This window comes from Cygnus atratus, chromosome 8 (assembly GCF_013377495.2).
Source record: "Cygnus atratus isolate AKBS03 ecotype Queensland, Australia chromosome 8, CAtr_DNAZoo_HiC_assembly, whole genome shotgun sequence".
In the NCBI taxonomy this organism is placed as follows: domain Eukaryota; kingdom Metazoa; phylum Chordata; class Aves; order Anseriformes; family Anatidae; genus Cygnus; species Cygnus atratus.
The window spans coordinates 20344585-20368742 of NC_066369.1; the positions used below are offsets into that span (position 1 = coordinate 20344585).

Genomic DNA, 24158 nt, shown 5'->3' on the forward strand with positions numbered 1-24158 from the left:
TACAAGCACTTTATTGTTGCTTTTGACTAGGTTTTAGAGGGATCTGCAGGCTGTATATAATTAGTAAAAACAACATTTTCCACATAAATTGTTACAAAGAGCAAAAGTATTTATGATACTTTATGAGGTAATGTTATTTTCATGTGACAACTTATTCGTGCATAGCTGTAACATGCAAACAAGAGATGAGTGCAGAATGAGAGCTTCAGGGACTTATCTGGCTATTTTATCGACGTAATGAGACAAATTAACCTTTGAATAAATTGCTTGAGCTGCATTAATTTCTCAAAATAAAATGAACAGCCAAAATGCATGAGGAGTTATCTGCTATAGATAACATTTTATTATTGTTTTATAATTTAACTCCTTCAATGTACAGTTTATTGCTTTTTTTTTAGAAGGAATTATTTATTTTTATAATCAATGGCATGTTGATTAATAACATTAGCATATATAAACATTTTCCAACACTTTCACAAAATTTGACATTTGGGATTTCTATATAACCAAAGTGGACATGGAAACAACACCAACTCTCAGCACTTCATTGCTGACATTTCACTTTTTCTTTTCAATGAAAAGGAGTTTAAAGAATAAATTATATGGTCCACAATACTTTAGCCCTTCATTACCAAGAGTACCTTAGTTAGAGTGCAAGGGAGAGGATGTGCTCAACTGCAGCCGAAGATTGTATCTAGTAATTGTGAATCTGAGCTCACAGAGAAAAGTTATCCAACCTGTACTCTCCTCCCTAAAATTATGCTTCTCAAAATAATATTCTCATGGCCCCATTTGATCAGTGGGATTTATAAAATTTAACCACCTGCTTACAAAGCTTAATTATGATTTATTTTTACTAACTCAAATTTTCTTGTAAAACTATACATTTTTGCTACTCACAGCTTGAAAATAGCCTAAATGTTTGTATCTGTATGTATTTCTTCATACAGAAATAACTACTACATCTATTTGAAGATAAAGGATATTTCATCCCTGCTGATACTGGCAATATGAGGCACTAGTACATAGAAGAGAAATTTTGAAACCTATGAACTTTCTTGAATAGAATATAATGTACGACCTCCATACATCTCTGTACTACCTATTTCATAAAAAGGAATATCTCAATTATACAAAAGCATTTCCTTAAATTACAGATAGAGGAGCAAAACAATTCAAAACAAAAATAGCATTTACGAAATTGAAGATTATCCCCCTTAAAAGACCAGAGAACTGTGTTTATAAGACTTCATAGTCAGACCCCATATTTTTGTTCAATTTCATTTTCACGGATACTCATTATATGTTCTTTGGCTAAAATATAAATTGCGCATATATATATATATATATATATATAAATTGTGTATATATATATATATATTTAATCAGGATCACTAACTGCAATAATTTCTTGAAAATAGTGTTTTCTAAATAAACGAGCAAATATCAGTCTTGATTAGAATCCAGCACAGCAAAAACTGAAAAAGAATACAGTTCTGAGTAAAAACAAAACGTCGCTCTTGATTAAACACAGAGTGAACAGGAAGATAAATGCAGACATAGCAGATATGTTAAAAGAGACAGTTCATTTTTAATAATCTGAGATTTATTAGTAAAACACCATCAGTTAAAATAAATGTTTATGTACAGTATAATTTGAAATCCTAACATCTAAAATGAATTTAGTTTATTGTTTAGGTTTTAGGCACACATTTTCATCCAAACTGTGACTGTGACTTTACAATAGTATCTGCTGATTTTGAACACCTTAAATATCTCTATGTTGACATGTTGAAAAAAACAGACAAGACAAAGGGGGAACTTCACAGGATCTCAGCAAGGCATTTAGCATATGCAAAGATTAATGAAGCACTTAGTCACATACTACAGTCTCCAGTGTAAGATTACATATATTACTCAAATATCTAAATACTAACCAAAATTAACATTTGTTTCTTCTTATGCAGCTGCTATTGTGATAATATGGCATCAGAATAAAGCAGCAGATTCCTGTTTTAGGCATTTCTACTATAATTAATCATTTGAGAAATACCTAGGCAGTGTGTATTGTGACTAAAAATTAAAGTCTTTTTCATTTTAAGGTCATAGTTCTCATGTCCCAGAGGAATATTTTTTCTTGAATGCAGATTTTCTGGAAGCAGGGTGGCTTCTTCCCAGCTTTGTCTACAGAAAAAAAATAAATCCAGGCCAAACAGTATAAAAGCCTAAAGCTTTAAGTTTTCCACAGCTCTCAGTGTGGTTAAGCACATAAGAACACGAAAAGACCAGGGAACTACAGTGTCTTGCTGAGTAGTTTTCCATCAAGTATATAAACCTTTCTAAAAAATGAGATAAAATAGTCCTAATTTTTTGTTGCATGTCAAACACTTCAGAATATTGATATCTAAGCACATGAATTTTCATAAAATGCGTGTATATATACATCTCCTTGACGCAATCCTCTGATTGATTTCTACATGTAAATTGTTTGTTTTAAGTGTGCAGTTGTCAAATCTTTGGTTTTATCTTCATTTTTGTTAAAAACTTTCCTTTGCAATAGAAATTTTCTGATAAGAATACTTATACAGAGCACCCTAGATTTATAACAATAGAAGTATTAGTATTCTGATGTATTTGAAAGTCATTTTGTACTTTTGAATAGGGATTGACACACAATTCTCATTCCAGTCGTCCTTGCTTAGCATCTCCTATTGCTCCCCATACATCAAAGACAAACTCATCTGGAAATGCAAAGTCTCCGAGAGTTTCATCCAATGCCACTGCAAATTCATCTGGGTTTTTCTTGTCTCTTCCAGCTTCCACCATTGTTGCAGCTAAAAACAAACAAACAAACATTAAAATTATCATGGAAGTGACTACTAACATTCAGCCAAGATAATTTTCAAATGTATATTTTCAAAACCCAGTAAAGATAAGGGGATTTAAAGCTTATCTTCCAAATTTAGGATTCCATAGGATTTATGTACCTAAATACCCCTGTAGCAGCTACATTCTGTCCTGGTAAATGGGAGAGCTTCCTTGGAGTATACATTATATATTCTTCCATTTGCTTGGGGGGTGTTTAATTTTTAGTTCAACCAACCTTCATTCTTATCTTGCTAAATTAATTTCATCCTTCTTTACAGAATGCACATGAAGCATGAGTCTACAACAGTGCATTACCAACTTCTGTGAGTCTGATATGAGCTTACTGATCAAAAGGCATACCTGAATGTTGTGTGTTTTTTTTTTCTTTTCCTGGTTCAAATGTTTGTTGTTTTGTTTTGTTTTTGTTTGTTATTGTTTTTCCATGGTTCAAATTCTACAAAAGCATGGGAAAAGCCTTGCTGCGCTGTCTCTGCTCTACAGCCTCTGTTCATATTCACAAGAAAAGATAGTATTGTACAATAGATGAAACCCTCAAAGTCTGCTTCATTTTGTTACCTTATACACCTGCCTTAAACTGCAAGATGATCTCCATCTTTTGTTATACATCAAGTAACCACCACTTTCTTCATGAGCATATCAAATACTAATGCCACACGTGAAAGATTTGAGAGCTTCTAGCCTTTTCTTAGAGGAATATCTGAGTGAAAAACATGTATTACAGTGCCTGAGAAAGGAAAATCCTGAAGCCACAGAAGGCCATCTTCATTAGGACAGTCTAGTGTACTATGTACTGCATACACTGTGTGGTATTGAAATGGCAAAATCTAACTAATAAATACAAAAGAAACTTTCCCTGCTCTGAAGTATTATTAAGTGTCTTTAACATTATTTTGTTAACCTGAAACTCAGCTCAAGTTTATTGACAGTTACAAACCTCTGGCAAATAGTGTTCACTATTCTGCAAACTTGTAAAAAGCTGTGAGCAAACCTGAGCCATATTCCACACTGCAGATGTCAGCAACAGCAATTCTGAAGAAATTTGACGTTTCAGCTTTAGCTACATTCAGACGTGAGACTACAAACAGAACCTGCATGCCAAACTACACAAAGCAGACCAGAGAAAATTCACATAAATTTTGACAAACAAACTGGTGTGCAACTGAAGTATAACCCAGCCTCCTGGGCACCACTAGAGGTTCTCAAGGACTCTCAGGACCTGTTTTCCTGCCAGAAGTAACCTATCCCTGTAGTGCGAATTCTTTCTGCATCCCCCGTGAAGTTCCTGTTACAATGACTCACAGCAGTCTAGATGGGAAATGGGCATTAATCATAGGACTCAACCTGGTAAGTGAAAGACAAATATTTGTCCTATCAATGCCACTCTCTGTCTCTCGATCGAATGGCATAAGAAGGTACTTACAGAGGAGGCAACCCTGAAAGAAATGAGGTGAAACACTTGATTTAAACCTCACAGACTGCCTGATATGAACCAGGATACAAAGTTACTCCATACAGACACTGGAAGAAGGTTGGAGGGAGAATAGCTGTGCAAGGTGAAAGACAATGTAGGCACAAGAGAAAACATGTCAAGATACAGTTCCTCAAGATCTTAAAAAGAGAAAGGAGTGAGGATCTAGACCACTGTTACAGTAGAACCAGTGGTAGCAAGGGATTCAGCCAGTTTTGAGACAAATTGATGAAGATACATGAAAGAGCCATATGACAGTCTAAGAGCAGTGATAAAACACAACAACGCATCATTATATTACAGTCCAACTGCTCTAGTTAAATCATAGAATCATTACGGTTGGAACTTCAGAATTGCACAGGAATCCTTAACCCAGAATGTTGCTTCAAACACGATTGTCTTCAAACGTTGAGCTTCCCAAATTATGAAATGGAGCCTTAAAAATAGTTTTAGAGATTTAACAAACCTGAAAACAAAATCTACCAAACTTAGACAAGACAAATTTCAATCCTGACAAGGAATCAGAATTCCACTGCCATTTGAAAGCAGCAGCCTCAAATAAAATTGAACAACTGTAATCAGCACTTCCAGAGCATGCTCCATGTTTATTAATTTTTATTAATATTTATTAATGCACATCGCCCTTCCCAGATTCACCTGATATGATGAAATCTGCTTCTGCAGGAGTGCAGGATCTTCACTGCTCGTGTGAACCTTTTCAATAGCTTGGTGCTGACCTCTAGTGTCAGCAGAGTTATATTACCGTTCAGCAAACGGTAATGCAAGTTGCAATCAATCCTTCCTGATATTGGCACACAAGTTTTACCGCTGACGTATACCAAGGTGCAAAGCTGAACCCTGTCTCACTAGTTTCATACATACAGAAACACTAAAGCAGACTAGCCTTCTCAGTCACACAGTGTACATATTCTTATTTCCCCGGGCAGTTAGCACAGACACATACAGGCATGGGGTAGCATCCCCTCGGAGGCACAGCTGGAAATTACTGTGCAGAATACGCATGTTTACACAGTGACATTTTCAACACGTAATTCCCAAGGCAAATCAAAAAGTACTGACTGCCAAAGCATTTAGCAGATACTTTCCAGCCTGAAGAAAACTTTACTGGTTCTCAGAGGGTGATAGCTCCATGCCAAATCGCCTCCACTGCCCTCCCTTTCCCCCCACTGCTTCTTATAACAGCTGCACAATAAGTGATTACAGGAATTTTATTCTAATACAGAGAATATTTTTCCACACAATCCAGATAGCCCCATTGTTTTCAGGTATTTGTTTTAAAATCCCACTACCAGCAATGCTCATACCTGAGAAACTTTTGCATAGAACGTGAATTTCAGTAAACTCAAAAGTGACAAAAGGAATTAAAAGTCTTCTCAACTTTAACCAAGAAACTCAATATCAGGCTTCCCAGAATATGAACAAAGAAATATGTTGGCATTTTAGACCTAATCCCTTGAAAATAACTTCAAAGATCATTGTTCACAAAATCCTCATTGTCGACTTTTGACAGATGCATGGGCACGAGCCCTGAGAGCTGTGATCTGCCTGCCACTGGTGCTGCTTGCTGTGGTTTAACCAGGCCGGCAGCTCAGCACCGCACAACTGTTGGCTCGCTCCCCCGTAGTGGGACGGGGGAGAGAACTGGCAAAAAGGTAAAACGCATGGGCTGAGATAAAGACAGTTTAACAGGACAGAAAAGGAAAGGAAAATAACGAAGATGATAAAGGAATATACAAACAAGTGATGCACAATGCAATTGCTCACCACCCACCAACCAATGCCCAGCCTGTCCCTGGGCAGCAGCTGCCCCCTGGCCAGCCCCGTTGTGTTGTTCCGCATGATGCCCTGTTTTCTGGGACATCCCTCTGGTCAGCCTGGGCCAGCTGTCCTCACTGGCAGGGCAGCACAAGCAGCAGAAAAGTCCTTGGCTCTGTGTGAGCACTGCTCTGCAACAACTAAAACATCAGTGCATTATCAGCATTACTCTCATCTTAAATCCAAAACAGCACCACTCCAGCTACTGGGAAGAAAATTAACTCTATCCCAGCCAAAACCAGGACACTGATAACCACCTTACATAGGGGTTTTGCTACCTATATCCTATCCTGTAACTTTCAAAAAACATTCAGAAGCCTTAGCAGAAATTTAATATTTATTTAACTGTAATGCTATCAGAAGCTTTGCCTTCATCAAAATTATTCTGGCCTGACACTTTAAAAGAGCTAGAAGTCTCATCCACCTTCCTTAACAACATCGCAGAAAATGAAGCATGCCATTAAAGTTTTCAGTGTTCAACTTTCCTTGGTTTTAGCTTCATGTTGAACATTGTCGGATTTGGCATTCAAGGAAACATTAAAAACATCCTTTCTTCTCCTTGTTTCTTTGTACTAAGTGCTAATTCTTCTTGGAGTGGAAAAACAAAACAAAACAAAACAAGTTTCTTGTTTAACCAGCATTGCTACCTTTTCCTTTTTCATGGAACTCACAATTCTCAAAGTAAATGAAGAGTCAGAAACAATATACCCTATAGTGTATTTATATTGTTTTTGATTGTTCCTATATAAAATATATATATATGTTCAGTGTTTCAAATTAATCAACCTGAAAATTATGAAACGAGAACTGGAGAAACTACAAACAAATGTAATCCTTTGGAGAAGGAAGTTTGGCAACAGGAAGAGCAGAAAACAATGGATTCAGGGAGAATATCACTTTAGTCAAATCATTTCAAAATAAAAATATCTATCCAATATTGCTGGGATCCAAGAAAAGAAACTTGGGTGAGGAAAATCTAAACCTGTCAGGACGTTTTGACTAGATGAAAAGTTGGAAAAATAAAATCAAGAGTGGAAAAGATTTGAATTCTTCTAAACATAGTTGGAGAATATACAAAGGTGTGTAATACCTGACAACATTAAACAAAAGAGCAAAAAGGAAATAATCATAATCAAAAATTCAAAGTTGGACAGGAAGCCCTTTTGCCATAGTTTATCCATTGGTAGCATGCTGGGGTTGAAAGCTACAGATCCAAGTTTACTCCCACCCCATGATCTTTGATATCAAATACAGCCTATCAATTCAAACATCATCGATTTAAAAAAGAAATGCCACCAGCATTCTTCACTAACACTGTTTCCTGAATCCCTCCAATTAATCAACTGTTCACTTTCCTCTACCAGAAAACACTGACAAGATGTAAAATAATCTACAGCAGCCCTCAATGGTGCATTTCTTTTTTAAAGAAAGCTGAAGTCTTGGCCCAATTTCTAATGTGTCCATAAAGTAAGTGGCTGGGAACCAAGTGTCATTTCCAGATCCAAGTGTCTCTTCCACAGATTAAGTTCCTTTTTCAGTAAAATAAAGAGTTAAAAAGGTAGAAATGCATTCAAAAGGCAGATACATACATCTCAACAGCATTTAGATCCCTGAAAATAAAAAAATGTGCCCTATAAAAAGAAAGTATATGCATTTCCATTAGATGATTTCTGAACATTTTCCTCCAACTCGGGGATTTGTGTGTGGATTTAGTCAGCCATTCTTGAAACTGTCAAGATGCTTAACAATGCAAAAATTAAGGGCTTTATCTCATCTTTAATTCTGTCTGTAATTTTACATTATTTTTCTTTCCTTTCTTTCTAACTTCTGGCTCAAAATCGGGGCACTGTTTCAGAATTCAATCACACTATGGAAGTGTCATTTTAATGGAGATGAAAGAGCAATATTAACTGACAACCAGAGCTTCTGACAAACAGAACTGCATGGGAGTGAGCAATGATTGAGATCTTAATCACTTGTCGGCTGTCGCATTGTGATGACTTGCATTTTCAACTAATCTGGCTTGAGTAATGAGCAAAATTTCTAGCTGAGTGGTGATTGGCATTCTCTGAATGAATCCTTTCCTCATATTTCATTTTCATGGGTGACTGATCACATCCAGTATATAAAAAACTGACATATGTTAATTGAACAGATTTGTGACAGGTGATTAGCTCTCCTTTCCTAAAGAGTCCTAGACCTGTTTAATTATTTAAAAGTGATAAAACTTTTTTCCTTTTTTTTTTTTTCCCATCACCATCGGCCCTTGATTAAGGTTTGAACTTTAGGAAGTAGTATGAAAGGTGTAAACTAGATTTACGTGAGCCCTGTAGTCTTTGATTCGTGACAATTTCTTTTTTTTAACTGCCTTCTTGGAAGGAAGAGAAGGAAGAGGTGAAAGGCAAACCAACAACCCAGTTGGGAAGCAGAGAGTGGCTTAGAGGACAAAGACTTCTTCGTTCTTTGAGCATTCTTTAAAGGATTTTTTTTTTAATTTTCCAAGCGACTCACTGAAAGATGCAAGGATATCAGATCTTTTAAAATAGATATATATATATATATATATAAAAATGTCATGGAATTCATAGAAAATCTCTACCAGGTACTTGGCAATCAGCTGAGCCAAGGTTTTTCTAGAGCTGAGCTCCTCAGTACTGTACAAGAGCCATCCTGTTACGGTACTGTCAGCCAAAAAAAAAAATTTAAACAAAGAACCCACAGGAACTCACTTCCCTGTCCCACAGCAGAGCCCAGCACACCTTGAAATGACAAGAAACCAACCTAGGATCTCAGGATCCTGGGCAACAGAAACCAAAACCAGGACCTCTGGAGCTGCTTGCTCCTATAGGGCCAGGAGTCTAGGGATCTTGGAAGTAACCAGCAAGGACCTTCAGAAGACTGGCTCAAGCTGGGCCTTGCAACAGTTGCAGGACAAAAACAGCTCCCGGAGGGGTGGCTGGCACCAGACTTGGGAGTTCCGAAGCCTGAGCCAGAGACTGATGGCAATAAACCTAAACCGAAGCAGCGGGTCAGCACCACCCAGGGCTCCTGACAACATATTATATGCCAGAGGCATCACATACTAGAGTTGTTGGGAACAGAATTTTGAGAACTTAATTTTCTGATAATGAGGAGATTATCATCTGCAAAGCAGCATTATGAAATTTGGGGCAGCTCCACTCTGTCTTCCATGCCAGGAAGCCTGCCTTTACCTTTAGGTTGGGAGACAAATAATACTTACCTACAATTTTTCCTGTGAGGAAAATAATAGAAGCTGCCAATCAGATGCTTGCCAGTAGGAGCAGCCAGCAAAGGTCTTTGGGCTATTCAGATAATTTTCTATTGTTCTCATTCCTCTCTGCTAACTGCTGCCTGTCCAACCCCCCTCACTTTGCCCTTAGCTACATGCCAGACCTATTACCTCTTCTGCTTTGCCTCTGCCACTTCTCTCTCAAGGCTCTCTTTTCAGTATCACTTTCCACTTAGTTCATCCTCTCCTAATTCTTGTCTGATTTTTAAGTATTTCAATAACAATAAATAACTTCACCCTTTGTCTCAGCATTAACAGTTCCATGATACTGTATGAGGACTACACCCAGCCACAGTTCCCACTGTGGCATTTTTTATTCAGCTCAACTGAAAAACATGCGCAACTTCTTCCCTTACAAACAGAAGTTCATATTTAGTTATTGTGAGATTAACAGAGAGGCAACAGCTGCAGAGACCAGTTCGGTGCAGTTTTAAGGAACTTATGATACTAAATAGTTGAAATAGTTTCTTTTAGTTTGAATAGTTTCTCTTACTACAAATTACTTTAAAGTTAGTAAATATAATGGATAATGTCCTGTGTTTCTTCAGAATACAGGCTTTAAATAATTTGATGCATTATGCAGTTACTGTATCAGTTCACTGCTCATGCAGTTCTTTGCTAAATAATTACCCTTTCGCTGAAAAAAGGTCTCAGATTCTAAATGTAGTGATCTCTTTAATGTGTCTAAGACAAGAGGCAACAGAGAGAGGGGGAAAAAAGGCAAATAGACATGCTTGTCCTTGCTAGTCCTCAAATGCCACACACAAGCTCCACCAGAAAGAATAGCGATTGCAGATAATGGCAAATAACTAAATAAATTATGCAATGGAGTATAGCTAATGTGTAGGAAGACTAGAAGATTTATTAATTACATCATATGGCTTTTAGCACGAGATTCTTCCTTTTTATCAGGGAGATACATTTGGAGAAATACAGGCAAGTTTGAGGGACTACATCCTGGACAGGTTTTGCTTTGCTTACATTTAGAGACTAAAACAACCTATAAATTTTATACTATATAAAATGAGAAATGATTGGATCGTGTAGTAATGTATCTGTTAAAACTCACCTAATTCAATATCTCTTATCCCCATGTATGTTTCAAGAAGCTCATCCACTTTTTTTATTGCTTTTTCTTCAACTTCAGATGGCTTTGTTGAAATAAAGGGAGAGAAAGCAAGTGTATGATTATTATCTATGCAGACTTTAAAATAACTAACAACTGGATACTGATTATCTTCACTCTTATAAGTGTCTAGACTTACAAAACCTAGAAGTAAAACACGTTGTTCTTCTCTCTTCCCCTCTTCTCACAAACTCAAGTATTCTTACAAACTTCAAACCACATAGTTCTCACATTCACCAAACTAAACACAGGCCTTCCAACTCCTGACAGTACAGATCTTTACCAAATCCTCATCGCCTTTAGAGGAATCCAAAATAAATAACATTTCTTCTTCCAGATCCTAATCATGGCTTTACACGCATTCAAGTCAATATAAGTTATTAGCCTCTCCTAACAACCATGCTTACATTAGCCCAGTACACTTCGCAGTGTCAGATACAGAACCACCTCTTCAACTGTTGCTCTTATTTTCCCCTTCCCTCTTTTCAACACTCCTTGGTCTAATCCATCTTAACTTCATCCATGTATGGGATCACCTAGATGGAGTATAGGCTCTCCATTTCCAGATTCTTCAGCCCCATTCTATCTTTCCTAGTCTTCAAATTTGTGTAAACATTTCTCCTTGGAGAAAGCAGCCTTTGTCATAAGTCCCACAAGCTTTGTAACACCCAGAGTTTTCCTTCCTGCTTTACCTTATAAACCTCGATGACGAATAAATCAGGTGCTAGAAGATTAAACTATTGAAAGGTCTCAAAATAACCATACCATTTCCTCCACAGTGGCAGGGCCTTTAGTTCTCAGCCGAAGTGTTTCTCTCCCTCTGGAGATTTTAGCCTCTGTCGAAGCTCTACCTGTGGACCTCGGTTCTATCTCTTTTAGAAAGAAAGGTAAAAAGAAAAAAGAATGCCAAACAAAATTAAGTATGCGGTATGTCAGAATATAATGCATCTGCTTCAGCTGTTACATTAACTTCAGTTTTTATTCTAATCAATATCTAAGATGTATTTAACATTTTAATTATAAATTAACGGCATTCTAGCTTTGCTGACAATTTTTTGTCTTCAAATTTTGATATCCACTTGACTGCACTGAAGCTAGGACTTCTACAGACCAATATATCCATTGAAGCCTATTGCACATCATATCTGCACTTCATATAATTTTACCTCGTTCTATAATAAAATACAAATACTTAATATTAGATAATGTCTGAAGTCATCAGCCAAATACAGACTTACCCTGCTCCTTACAGGCAGACTATATTGCAGCATTGTCATTGCAACATTTCCATCCTTCACTGAAGATAGGATACAAACAGGATTGCAAAATGTGTCATGATGAGCCACACTGAGGCATGTCTGTTTGCTTTATGCTAAACTGTTTGATTACTATCAGTCACATAGGTGAAACATGTCCATAAGTAGGTCTGTAGGAGTTTTTCCACTGGTTTCAACAAGGTCAGGATTTCATAGCTAATAAATCTCTAAAGATAATATCTGGATTTACCGATAGCTTTCTTTATCTGAATTCAGCTTTCCTTGTTTATTCTTGGGCAAGAGCACACCATTCAGAAAATGGAGTATGAAATCATTTAAGATTTGGCTCATCTCAGCCTTCCTGTTATAAGAAATAATTTTACATTCAGGATTGGCAAGGATTTATTTTACTTATTGACACAGGAGTTACATAGCTAATCTGGAAAGTACTAAAAAGACTTGTGGAACTTTTTAATGTGCTAGTTTCTCCACCAGGCTATTCCTTTTCTTAAAGGGAGGCCTTAAGCTGTATTCACTTTGCCCAGGTAGGTTTTATCTCATTGTTCTTGCATTGGTGGGAAAAATACAGATTATTCTGCTAAACAAGTCTTGCAACATGAATTTTGATTATTTTTATTTTAACATATATACTGCACAGTCTATTAAATACAAGACTTAAGATCAACACCTTTTCTTAACACTTTCATGGCTTCAAGGACAGTTTAAAATATCTTTAAAATTTTCATCATTTCTGTTAGATTTATTTCAAAAAGCCATTTCTGATGCAACATACATCTTTTTCTAGCTCTGTCACCACTAGCGCCTTAAAACTCATGATATGACATGAGCTTTATTTGTAATACCTTACACCAAAGCCAAGACAGAAACTATTTTTCATAATCATACAATTTAAATTTATACTTTGTTATCCTGCCTTTGCTTTGTTTCTGTTGATTTTTCACTAATTCATAGAGGGCTAGCTTATGACTGGTAAGGACAAATCTTATTCAGAGAAGTCTAATTCTGTACTTTAAATCTTGCCTAGAGCAGCTGCAACAGCATGCATGCACATGGTAGGAAGATACCCAACCAGTAAATTATACTTATTCCACATTCCACTGATGGAAAGAAAAATAAAAGCTAGTAATTTGACACAGAGACTTGTCTCTCATTCCTATACCCATACAAACTTTAAGAAACCAGATTGTGTGGCAACTAGCAGGAATCCTACACCTACGTGTCCAGAAGGATCTGAATCTTGTTTGTCATCTCCATGGGGGCTATTCTCAGCATGCTACAGCATAAACCCTACATATAAATTTGTGCCTAAAGCTCAGCTCCACCTAAAGCAAGAGCCAGAATATTCTTAACCTGTCTCACATTGGATACTGTGACTTCTAAGCTCGTTTCTGTAGAGTAAAAAATAACATGCAGCTTTCAAAAATCTGTTCAAAAGGCTCAGATTGCCTCTTAATTCAATGTCTTGTAAAAGGTATTGCCATGGAATTAGCAGGTTTCCTTTTCTACGTCATCAGCAGACTAAAAGGTATCTTAATCACCTTAATAAAGTACTCACTATTAAATAATAGTCGAAGTTATTAACCATTATTTACCCTGGTCTTTACAAATAGACTATGCAACAGGTTTAGCCCTGAATACCAGTATAAAAAAGATAACATTATATTGCTAATTGCAACACTATATGTATGTACATTATGCTAAAGTAGTATTACAACATATATTTACTTAACAGGAGTATCAACTTATATCCAAAGGTATTAGAGATTAACACACAACTCTTGTTTTGTGCAGAAGCACCAAAAGTAAAAAGTCTTCAAATTTCTCTCATTTTCAATTTCTGCTGTTATTCTGACACCAAGTGTCAAGACTGGTGTATGACAGCAGTTGTAAACTGCTAACAGGAAAAAAAAATTAAAAACCCACAACTTTTGCCACTGTGATGGAGGTGATGATTTTGAACTCCTTGCTAGTGCACATTAAGTCATACATACTTAAAATGTAGCAGTATTTTTAACTTTCTTATTGTAGGAAAGTACTGTGTGGATCATGGAGAAAAACATTAAAAATTGAGAGAATAAAAATTAAAACTCAGTCTCTATTTTGACTCCCTAAGCTAAACACAAAGAGTTTTATTTATTTATATTACACTGATAAAATTAATGTACTTAAGGACTAGCAGTAGGTATACATCTCTCCTATGTAATATCATTTTGACAAAGCTTGCAGGTGGTAGGTAGAGATAGAGCTTGTCATAGTGCTTTCCTTCAGTTCTAAGTATACCTCCTGTATAAAATATATGTATATTTATATAAAATACATACCTATAAATGTATAAATCTAATACACAGATGAACAGGAATTGTATGTAAGAGATGTAGAGGAAAAAGAAGAGGAGGTTTGAGGATCAGCAAAGTGATCCATGCTTTAAAACTGTGCATGTGAAACAATTCCTGTACTTGTTTTGCACCACCATGTGGTGGCAAAGGAATCAAACAACTGAGAGTCAGGGCTGAGTCAGACCACACCAGGATGACTGCTGGAGAAAGCAAGATGGAAGAAAATCCATTCCTATATTTCCCATTTCAAAGGAAAAAAAAAAAAAAAAAAAAGAAGGGGGGGAAGGTTTGTAGCACTTACATGTAGTTGACACCTGGCTGCAACCTGAAAACAAACTTATAATGCAACACGATGCTGGATTAAATGAACAAGGTGAACCCACACTCACCAAATGCTTTCCTGGGCTCTATCAACTGCAGCTTAAACACCTGACCTTTCTCCAGATCTTTTAGCATTTTGGCAACTTCATAATGCCGACAATCTGACACATCTTTTCCATTTATAGACTCTATGTGATCACCCACGCAGATCATTTTGATTTGGTCCATAAGGCTACCTTCTTTGATTCGCTATCATTAAAAAAATAAATAAATAAAAATTAGTAACATTTCTTTAAATAGTAAAGAGATGACACTGAGTTTCAAGAACATCAGTTAACAACATTAATAGCATTGAGCTTGTTATGCTAGCAGCGTGTTTTGTCTGTATAACATCAGCAACAGGAAAAAAAAATACAACCAAACTTCAGAATTTAAGGCTTCTAAATAAGCTAATATTTTTGTGTTTTAAAACTGAACCCAAATGTGCTGGTAATGTGATTGTTTATTTGATTTTTTACTTTGATTTAAAAGCCTGACAAGCATGGGTGCAGCAGTTTTCTCTTTTCAAGTATAGTCCAGGGACATAAAAAGAAAAAAAAAAGTGTGGTGTACTAAAACCATGATGTTAATGATCTAAATGATTATAAAGGATAGTCTCAATAAGGCTTATCTATAGTGAAAAAATGTCTACCATTTTCCTCACTGAGCTATACAGTTGCATATTAATGTATTTCCTCTGAAATAACAATAAAGGATAAGAAATGCTTCCAAATGCCATCTCAGGGAATATAAATAGCCTAAAGGTCATAAAATTTAAGAGAAGCGAGCATTTATAGTTTTTGTGAAGTGGTATTTAAATAGAAGAACAAAACAATCATTAAAAATCTTTATGATTTATCAAGTCAATTGAAGGACACTTCAGATTTCAGTGATTCTGTTTACTGCTTTTAAATGTAGTCATATTTATCATACTTAAGTCATGCAAGCCATTATCCTATTTAACAGGATAGATATGACATAGTAGAATGTAGGATATATTTTGTAGAGATACAAATTTCATTCCAAAATCTTCCTGAATAATGTACTTTTTAATAAAGGCTGATGCTTTTTTCAGGCTAACTTTGAGTTTACAGTGAGATAAGGAAGATAAACATATTACCACCTACTACTATAACACCTAGCCTAGCTGCATAACAATCTTAAAAACCTGCTTCTAGCTTATGTGCGCATGTCTGAGCCCACATATGAGAGAGTCAGTGGGAAGTGTGATAGTGTGCACTGTCCTATAACATACTGCAAAAATTTTTAGCTTCAGATGGAGTTTAACTCTTTCCAGTGCTTTTTGTTAATGTTGTTTAACCTAGATTAAAAAACAAAAAGCAGTGTTATGGTGAATGAAGTGGGGGGTATCATATACAAACAAGAAACCAGGTCTCAAATGCATTTTTGTTACCAGGTGCCAGGATTCAAAATCATGCCCATCACACTTCAGTTTCTGCTTAGTCTAAGTGTTGGTTTAATTCCCATTACCTTTTCTTCTTCACTTCAATCCTAATACCAACACTGTTTAAGTAATATTGCCTATGTTATACAAGTAGCATTCAAACAATTTTTTTATATGACTTAGCATTCCAAGTTAACTGACCAGAGACAGTCAAGCTACATCGTCGCAGTAATTGCAATGCTATTGATATGCCCGTATCAAGTGCTCTACAGTCCATTTAGAAGCTAGGATCTATATATCCTATGCACTGCTTGAAATTCTTGAAATTATTTGTGCAAACCCATTTTATAATGTCTCCTTACACACCATGGTGTAACAGCATGGTCTTAAGCACCTACAAAATGCTCCGAGTTCTACTGTTATTCTTTGAGTGGCTGATTTGATTCCATTATACATCTTTTCATCCAGCTATGTACCCAGAAAACAAATTTGTGAAAGTAGCACAACACCAGGTTTTGTTATTAATAAGGGACAACAACGTCAGATTTCATAGCAAAAGAACCTGCAGTTCAGAGCATCAGGTTTAAAATGCAGCTGGGTTATATACCAAGCCTGGAAACTGCTGTGTTATACAAAGCACAACAAAGTTACTGCAGCCCATACTAGCATCAACCCACAATTAGGTAAATTTAGTATTAATCATTAATTAATAATGGAACACGCTAACAAATTTTCAAGGAAAGGAAATATGTAAGCAAGTAATTCCATCAAACTGTTTTTAAGTGGAGACAGTTTCTGCTTAGTGATTTAGCTGGACAACCAAACATAAAAAATATGTAGCCTCTACTTTTGCATACTTTTTTCCACTCTGTTTAAAATGAGCCGTTAGCTAAATACACCACACTAACAAAGTAAGCTCCTAGAAAATCTTTTAAACTGATGCAGAAGTGCATTCCCATGAAGAGTGCACCATGTTCATTATACCTATTACTGGACCAGTGCAATGACAATGACATATTTATTCACACAATTTTTTAATACTAGAAATTTCAGCTTGCTGGTTTGGTGAGTGTTTTCCAGTCTGCTCAAATTATGCAGTAGTCTATGTGATGGCTGTTTCTCTCGCCCCCTATTACCAAACAAGCACAGAGAGAGTCATGCTCTGTACAGTGCTGCACACGTGAACTTTAATCACTGAAGCGCTGTTTTCAACGCCTTCTTTTAAAATGCCACATAAGCAGCAGCGTGACTGAACATTATGGGCTGCACTGATGCTACCACTAGAAATTCAGAGTTCTGTATCTATGAGCATAAAAATTAGACTACAATTTTGCCAGACTACTTGCTGAAACATCCACTGCATTTCAATTTTGTCAAGTGTGACCTCTATTGCATTTTTCAACAACAACGACAAGCAAACCTATCTCTAGACCATGCCGTTTTATATCCATAGTAGCTAAGGAATGAACAAAGTATACAACTTCTACATACAAGAAGCTCTGTTTGTAACAGTAATAATAATAGTAATTGGGACAACAGTAATCAAAGGTAATTTCCAATGCCTCACTAATAACAGTTAGTTGGAGTAGATTAAAGCAAAGCATCTAAAAAGGGGAGAAATTGAATATGACTGTCTGGAGGTCATACAGAAGACGATGAGGAGAGCAATTGAGTATGTTGAATGTGTTACTGCCTATACTTTCTATGCAAGTTAATTGGGGGTGAATTGTGTCAGTCCAAATCCTTACAACCTTTTAATTCATCCTACCTATCAATATTGGAAATGCCACTACTGGAAAGTTGAAAATGTGCTATACTTGCACCTATTCTTATAGAGCATGAAGGCTTCTGCCCTGTTAACAGTCATAAAGACTGAAAGAACATGTTCTCATTATCATGAGTGACAGATGTTCTACAAGCAACTATTCACTGACATCAGAAAAATCAATAAAAAAAAGGAGGGGGCAGATACAAGCAGTATTTAACACCTAGCATCTCAGGATAGGTCAGAAAATATAATAGTCACATTATAAAGCTGATATACATTATAGAAGCAACAAACAAATGACCTAATTTTGACATGCAGTACAGAAATAGCTGAGTTAATTTAAAAAGATGAATCTAAATAAAAGCAATTTTTTTTGTACTTGCCATATGCTAAAAGATTTGATAGTTTGAAAGCAATTATTAAGCCATTAGAGTAACAGAAACATCTATAAAAAGAAGCATTTCATTGGCAAATAAATTTACCTTTATAAATGCACAGCCAGCTCCATTGTCTGTAACGGTAAGTCCAAGCATATCATCAGATTTAAGAACTTCGACTTCTTTTCGTTTTCCTTTTATGTGGGCAAATATGAAATCTTCAAGGCCAATCTGAGCACCTAACAGCTTGTCCATATCAACTTTATGAGTGTTCAAAGTGCAAAACATGATCTGTGCAGGAAGGAAACAAACACATTACCTTAAAGTTCAACAGTTTATTAGGCTTGGTGAGCTTGACAGGCTGATAGAAAGATAAAAATAGAGCATAATTCTGGCCTCTTTGACAGATCCATAACTGACATTATAACAACTCTCCTTCTCCAGCTGCCCCAGGAGAGGTGATAGTCTCCATCCCACGCACATGACAAGAGGCATCAGTAGTTCAGACAGCAGATAAGAGCTGGCAGGGAGCAAAGGAATGGGGCATATCTCACGACCTGTCACACAGCACCAACCTTGACACAAGCAGCTTGAGCTTAAGCAGAACAGCTTGTTCCAGAGGCCTGAGTGAGCAACCCCAAGAACCACCGCCATGTTGTTTATTGTCATTCACCCACCTCAAACAAGGGGCACTGCTCGAGGTCAGGCAGCACTTCTGCCCACCACAGGAATGAGGCCAGCCCAGGCAGGCTCTGGGCTTTCTAATACAGCCTGTACTCAAAGGGCAAATAGCCTAGCCAAAAAAGAAGAAACAAATCCACAGTTCCTCCTCACAGTTAGGGTAACTTTACCTGCCAGCTCCTCTCCAAGCTGAGGCTCGACAGGAGCAATGGCTGAGGGAGGCCCCCACAGCCTCCTCCTGGGCAGCACCAGAGCATGGGGCTGCAGCCATGAGAAAGTCGTGCCCCAGGAGAAATTTGGAGAATGCCTAAAATCTATTTCTCTGATGCAAGCTGTTCCCTCAAGACCATCTTTCAAGTGCAATGGAAAGCAATGGAGGAGGAAGAGGCTTGTCACCCCCATGTGGCCCTCTGTCACAGGTAGAGGAGCTGCAGCTGTAAGCCACTAGCCAAAGGCCACCATCTTGTTACGTCAGCACTGCTGCCTGCAGGATGCACAGGGCTCCGGCAGGACAAGAGAGAGCAGATACAGGCAGAGGTTAGAGAAGTATCTGCTGGACACAATTTTCCATCAGAGCACACCTTGGACTCCCTTGCTGCCTGTCAGGTCCAAATTCGGAAGCAGAAAAAGAGGTGCCAGGGCCACATGTGAAAAGAAGTACGCATGGGGAAGCCAGCCTAGCATCCGAGAAAAACAGCAATGGGATATCAGCTGCTGCTCTAGCGGCTGACCTGTGACCCCCCCAGCACTTTGCTGGAAATGTAGGCTTTCCTTCTGCTGTCCCTCACCACACCTATGAAAGTTATGGGGATTTCATCCCCAGAATGCTTCAAATGCCTTTTCCTTCTCTCTGGTATCAGTGGATGACAGCATGAAAACTGAAATGAAAGTCACTAAACTGTTCAGTTCTATTCCAGTCCAGATGAGGGGGAAATACTTTTCCTAATGTATTCCACAGAGAGCTTTCACTTTCGTAAGTTTTATAAAACTTGGACTCTATAGAAATACTTGGTTGTTTGTTTGCTTTTGGTTAAAAAAAAAAAAAGTTTAGTAGTGAGATGGTGGTTTTGGATTGGTGGGGTCTTTAGTTGTTTTTGTTTTTAAATAAAACTACTTAAAAGTCTAATTGCTTATCTGATAATCCATTGAACCACTCCAGCCTAATGCTTTAATAATGACAGCCACAACAGCACGCACTTAACAGACATCAGTTTTATTCTCAGGTAATGCTAAAGTTTTTCAGTTAACCAATACTCAAACAATAGTATCACCTAGAGAAATTCATCTGGTTTTAAGAATAAAATAAAATTTTATTTTATAAATAATAATCATATTTAATCATCAGCTTTTTTTTTTTAAACCAAGAAGGTTCAATTCAAACAGATTATATAAAATTCATATATACGTTCAGCTTTCTCTCCAGCTACATAACTTGGCCAGTTTACAACTGCAGCTCAGTTCTTGTTCTTACAATAAACAGCAAGCACTATGGCTTTACATTTTAGGTATTAATACCCTTCATCTGACCTTGTCAAATACACAATCATCTAGTAACTACTGTCACACCTTTGAATAGATCAACTGGCAACAGAGCAGAAATGTGATATTTAGAAACTCGATCCAGAGTTTCTCTTTTTAGACATTCATCTGGATGGCATTCCCCCTACAGCCTATAAGTCTCCAGAATTCTCTGTGAGTCAGTTCTATACTAACCACAAGGCTGAGAGAGCATCAACCAGTCAAAAATAAAACTTAAATCATTCTTTATCCTCTTCAGTGAACAACTGCTTTTTCTCAGAACAGATAACTTCAAAGAGTAATGTACTAAAGATGTATCCACCCGCGATAATATACAGTTACACCATCAGTTACAGCACAGGTTTATTTGTACATGACTAAGGACTGCCAATGGAAAAAATTAATTTTTTTCGTAAGTGTTAGGTAAGCTTAATATAGGTACCTTATAACAGCTTATATACTTAAATAATTAAACAACAGCTACTATAGTACACCTTGCCATTCACTCAAATCTTTGTATAATTTTAAATAGTAATTTTCTTACCCAAAAAAGAAACAAGAAAAATTCAGTGTGTAAGTTTCATCCTAAAGTCTTCTCTCTCTCTTCTCACCCTCACCCTTCCCATGCATTTGATCTTCAACTCAGCATACCAGTGCTGTGACATTTCGTGCCAGCTTTAGCAAGGTATTATAAATCATAACTGCTACATCAGTCATGAAGTATCTAGGATACCTCCTGCACAGAGTTATCTTGCACAGCAGACAGAACAAGGAAATTCCATTTACCTGGCAAAGACTGAGGGCTTGTGTATAACCTTAAAAAATAGATCCATCAGGTAAGATTCCTAACAAATTATTCCTTGCATCCCAATTTGCAATAGTAAGAGACATTGGTCAAGAAAAACATGGTTACACTGCATTACATAAAGTAAGAAACTGTATTAACTAAGAGGGTTATGATATGTGTTATATGAAGTATATAGGCAGTACCATACTGCATTTCCTACATATTAATGACATTCTCAGCTTCCATTAAGCCTAAACCTTAAGAGCTCAAAAATAAGTTGACTGACTGATAACATGCTCAGAAGCTATTAAAAGCACTTTTCAAATCAGTAGATCTCATAACTTTATAAAGGGCATCATAATCACTTTAAGAAGCTCAGAAATGGGATTTCTACTTTTGAGCAAAATATAACACCCACTGACACATTTCCCCCTATATGTAGGTGTCATCTATATCAAGAAACCACCAACACGTTTTCTAGCTACCTTGCTCACTTCATCCTCCCTGGGAAAAATGTGGGAACCTTGGCTAGTTGCAGTGATAGGAAGAGTAATCAAGTCCTCTTAGATCCAGTGTGCTACTCTAATGGGCAACTTTACCTTCCCAGACACATTCAAAGTATTGTAAAGTAAGCATTCAGTGTTTTGTTGCCATTTTTTTTTTTTAATTCCAGAGCGCACAAGAATTAGCATAAGTTCTTCCACACAGCTAAAAGGTATCTGAAATGCAGATCATTAACACAGCAAGCATCACACGTAATGCAGTATCAAATGTAAGCACCACTTCAGGAAGCACTTCACTTCAGGGAACAGCAAGCAAACAATTGTTGCCATAGGGTTGGGAGGAGGTGGTTTGTTCATTTAAAGTCTTCAATCTGCAGGACAGATTGTGAGCAATTTGTTTCAACAGATAAGCAGGTACTCCAGATATTTTACTGATGAGGATTTCACAAGCTGACCCTTTTCTCTAACCTTTTAAAACATGCTTTGGATTTTTTATTTTCTTGTAAAAAGGTTACTTATTGATAAACCTAAGCTTCAACATGGTGACTTATTTTCCAGTATTTTTATAAAAGTTGAAATTGAACGTGTTTAAATCAAACACTTCTATGAAAGTTTAATGTGGCACAGCCTCACAGTACACTTAACTGTTTAGCATCAGGAAGCAAGCCCCACTGAACAACAGCCGGGGCACAAGCTCAGCAGCTGAACACTTCTCGCTGGAAGAAACAGGGAGCAGCATTTCTGCTCCTGGTGCTACTAGGAAGGCTTCCCTGTTCCTCTATTCCCCTTATGAAGCAGAAGGCCCTCCACCCTGAAAGAAATCCTAGCCTTCATGGGCTCTTGATAGACACACCCGCTAAGCACTCAATTCACCTCACCATACTTCACCTTACAAAACAAACAGAATAATCAAAAGTTCAAGTTATGAGTACACAAACTGGAAGCTCATATGCCTTGTTATTTGCCATTCCCTTCCCAACTGACCAAGAAATAGCCCTGCTACATTTAGATTTTAATATTCACATTTCTAATGCCTGACTAGCTACTTAGAATAATATAATAATAATAAACAGGAGCACACCACCATCAAATGCTTTAACAGATCCACATTGTCCTTTGGTCAGTGCTCATTTATTTATCATATGGGCTGGACTTCTCCCTGTGGGAAGAACACTGAGTTTGGACCAGGAAACAAAAAAATAAAGGGGGGGGAGGGGGGGGCATGGTAAAACTCAGAGAGGTGGGCTGAAACGCATGCTGAAAGGTTCAAAAGGGCTGAGATGCTATTCACCTCAGAAGACAGATGAAGAATAAAATATCTAGACGAGAAGAGATGAGTACAGGGAAAGCCTCAGAAAGCCACTGTTGTGGATTCGCTCCTCTGATGTTTGCTAGGTGTCTGTGAAGAAGTGTCCCCTTCTGAAGGTACGCCTCTTTTATTCCAACCCCATCCTACCCTACTTATGATAAAGGTCTGCACAGAAGTTTTTGTCACTCTGCACTGATTCTGCAGTATCTGTCCAACAAATACCATGTTTTACACAAGCTTCTCTGTGTCACTGTTGGCAGTCAATCACAGTCTGGAAAGGATTCTCCAGCAGAAGCTAAGCTCAGCTGGTCCTGCGGGACGTGATACAAAGAGCAAATGAGGTGCTGTAACCATGCTGAGTCAAAAGAAGTGACAGATTACAAGTATAGCTCATCCTGTACTGTACTGAAACACTTAAGCAGGAACTTATCCAAGAATCCATACCCTTGCCTACATCGCAGTAAACTCACACGTCACATTAAATGTATTTATTTCTGCATCGGTTTGCCAACTGCTCTCTCCATGGAGCTCCTCCCCTTACACCCCTTCCCCCAGCTATTTTCCACCTCGGTCACTGCAGGGCAGAGATCTCTGTGATAGTACCTGTTTCCAGAGGCATTCAGGTATCACTACCCACAGGCTTCAGGAGAGCTAGGTCACAGAAACTTTCCTAGACAGATAACACCTACAGGTAGCATTTGAGTACCTCAGTGTATTTCTTTCAGTTTGCAGAGGTTCAGGCATTATTCTTTACACCTAACTGTACAAAAGCAGCTTTAATTAGTAGACAATACCATTCACATTCTCTAGTCTCCTCTTATTTCCAGCAAGCTCAACTGTTATCAGCAAATTCATGTTTCATGGCATCCCTTGCATCTATTTTCTTCTGTCAGAGTTTTGTCACAAGACTCAGATCCAGATTCCTCAGCTTAACCACCTTTACATCAGAAAGTAATTTTGATCACTATTTTCATTTTGTACAGTATAGTTTCTTAAAGCCTACTGAATTTCTTGAGTAAAAAAAAAAAAAAAAAAAAAAAAAAAGCTCAGTGCTTCCAGCACTAGCTCCCCATCTGTTTCTAGCTACAAACCATATTTAAAAAAATAAAACCCAAACAGGAATGGGACAGTAGAGAGAGAAAGAGAAGAAGAAAGTTTTTCTAGTTTAGGCACAAGACTGGCAGTGCCTTGATGCCCATGAAATACAT

The 24158-nt window shown here is 37.3% G+C and overlaps 1 protein-coding gene across 3 annotated transcripts in view; it reads right to left on the reverse strand.

Moving 5' to 3' along the window:
* Positions 1-1933: 1933 nt before the first annotated feature.
* The window catches only part of GIPC2 (GIPC PDZ domain containing family member 2), a 56357-nt gene continuing 34132 nt past the window's right edge, over positions 1934-24158 (reverse strand). For all 3 annotated transcript variants that reach the window (XM_035538147.2, XM_035538149.2, XM_035538146.2), the window contains 5 exons: positions 18258-18443; positions 14632-14812; positions 11395-11501; positions 10573-10654; positions 1934-2834 (listed from right to left, as the gene is read on the reverse strand). In XM_035538147.2, the coding sequence (XP_035394040.1) occupies positions 2680-2834; positions 10573-10654; positions 11395-11501; positions 14632-14812; positions 18258-18440 (708 nt within the window). In that variant the 5' untranslated portion in view covers positions 18441-18443 and the 3' untranslated portion in view covers positions 1934-2679. The remainder of the gene's footprint in view (positions 2835-10572; positions 10655-11394; positions 11502-14631; positions 14813-18257; positions 18444-24158) is intronic.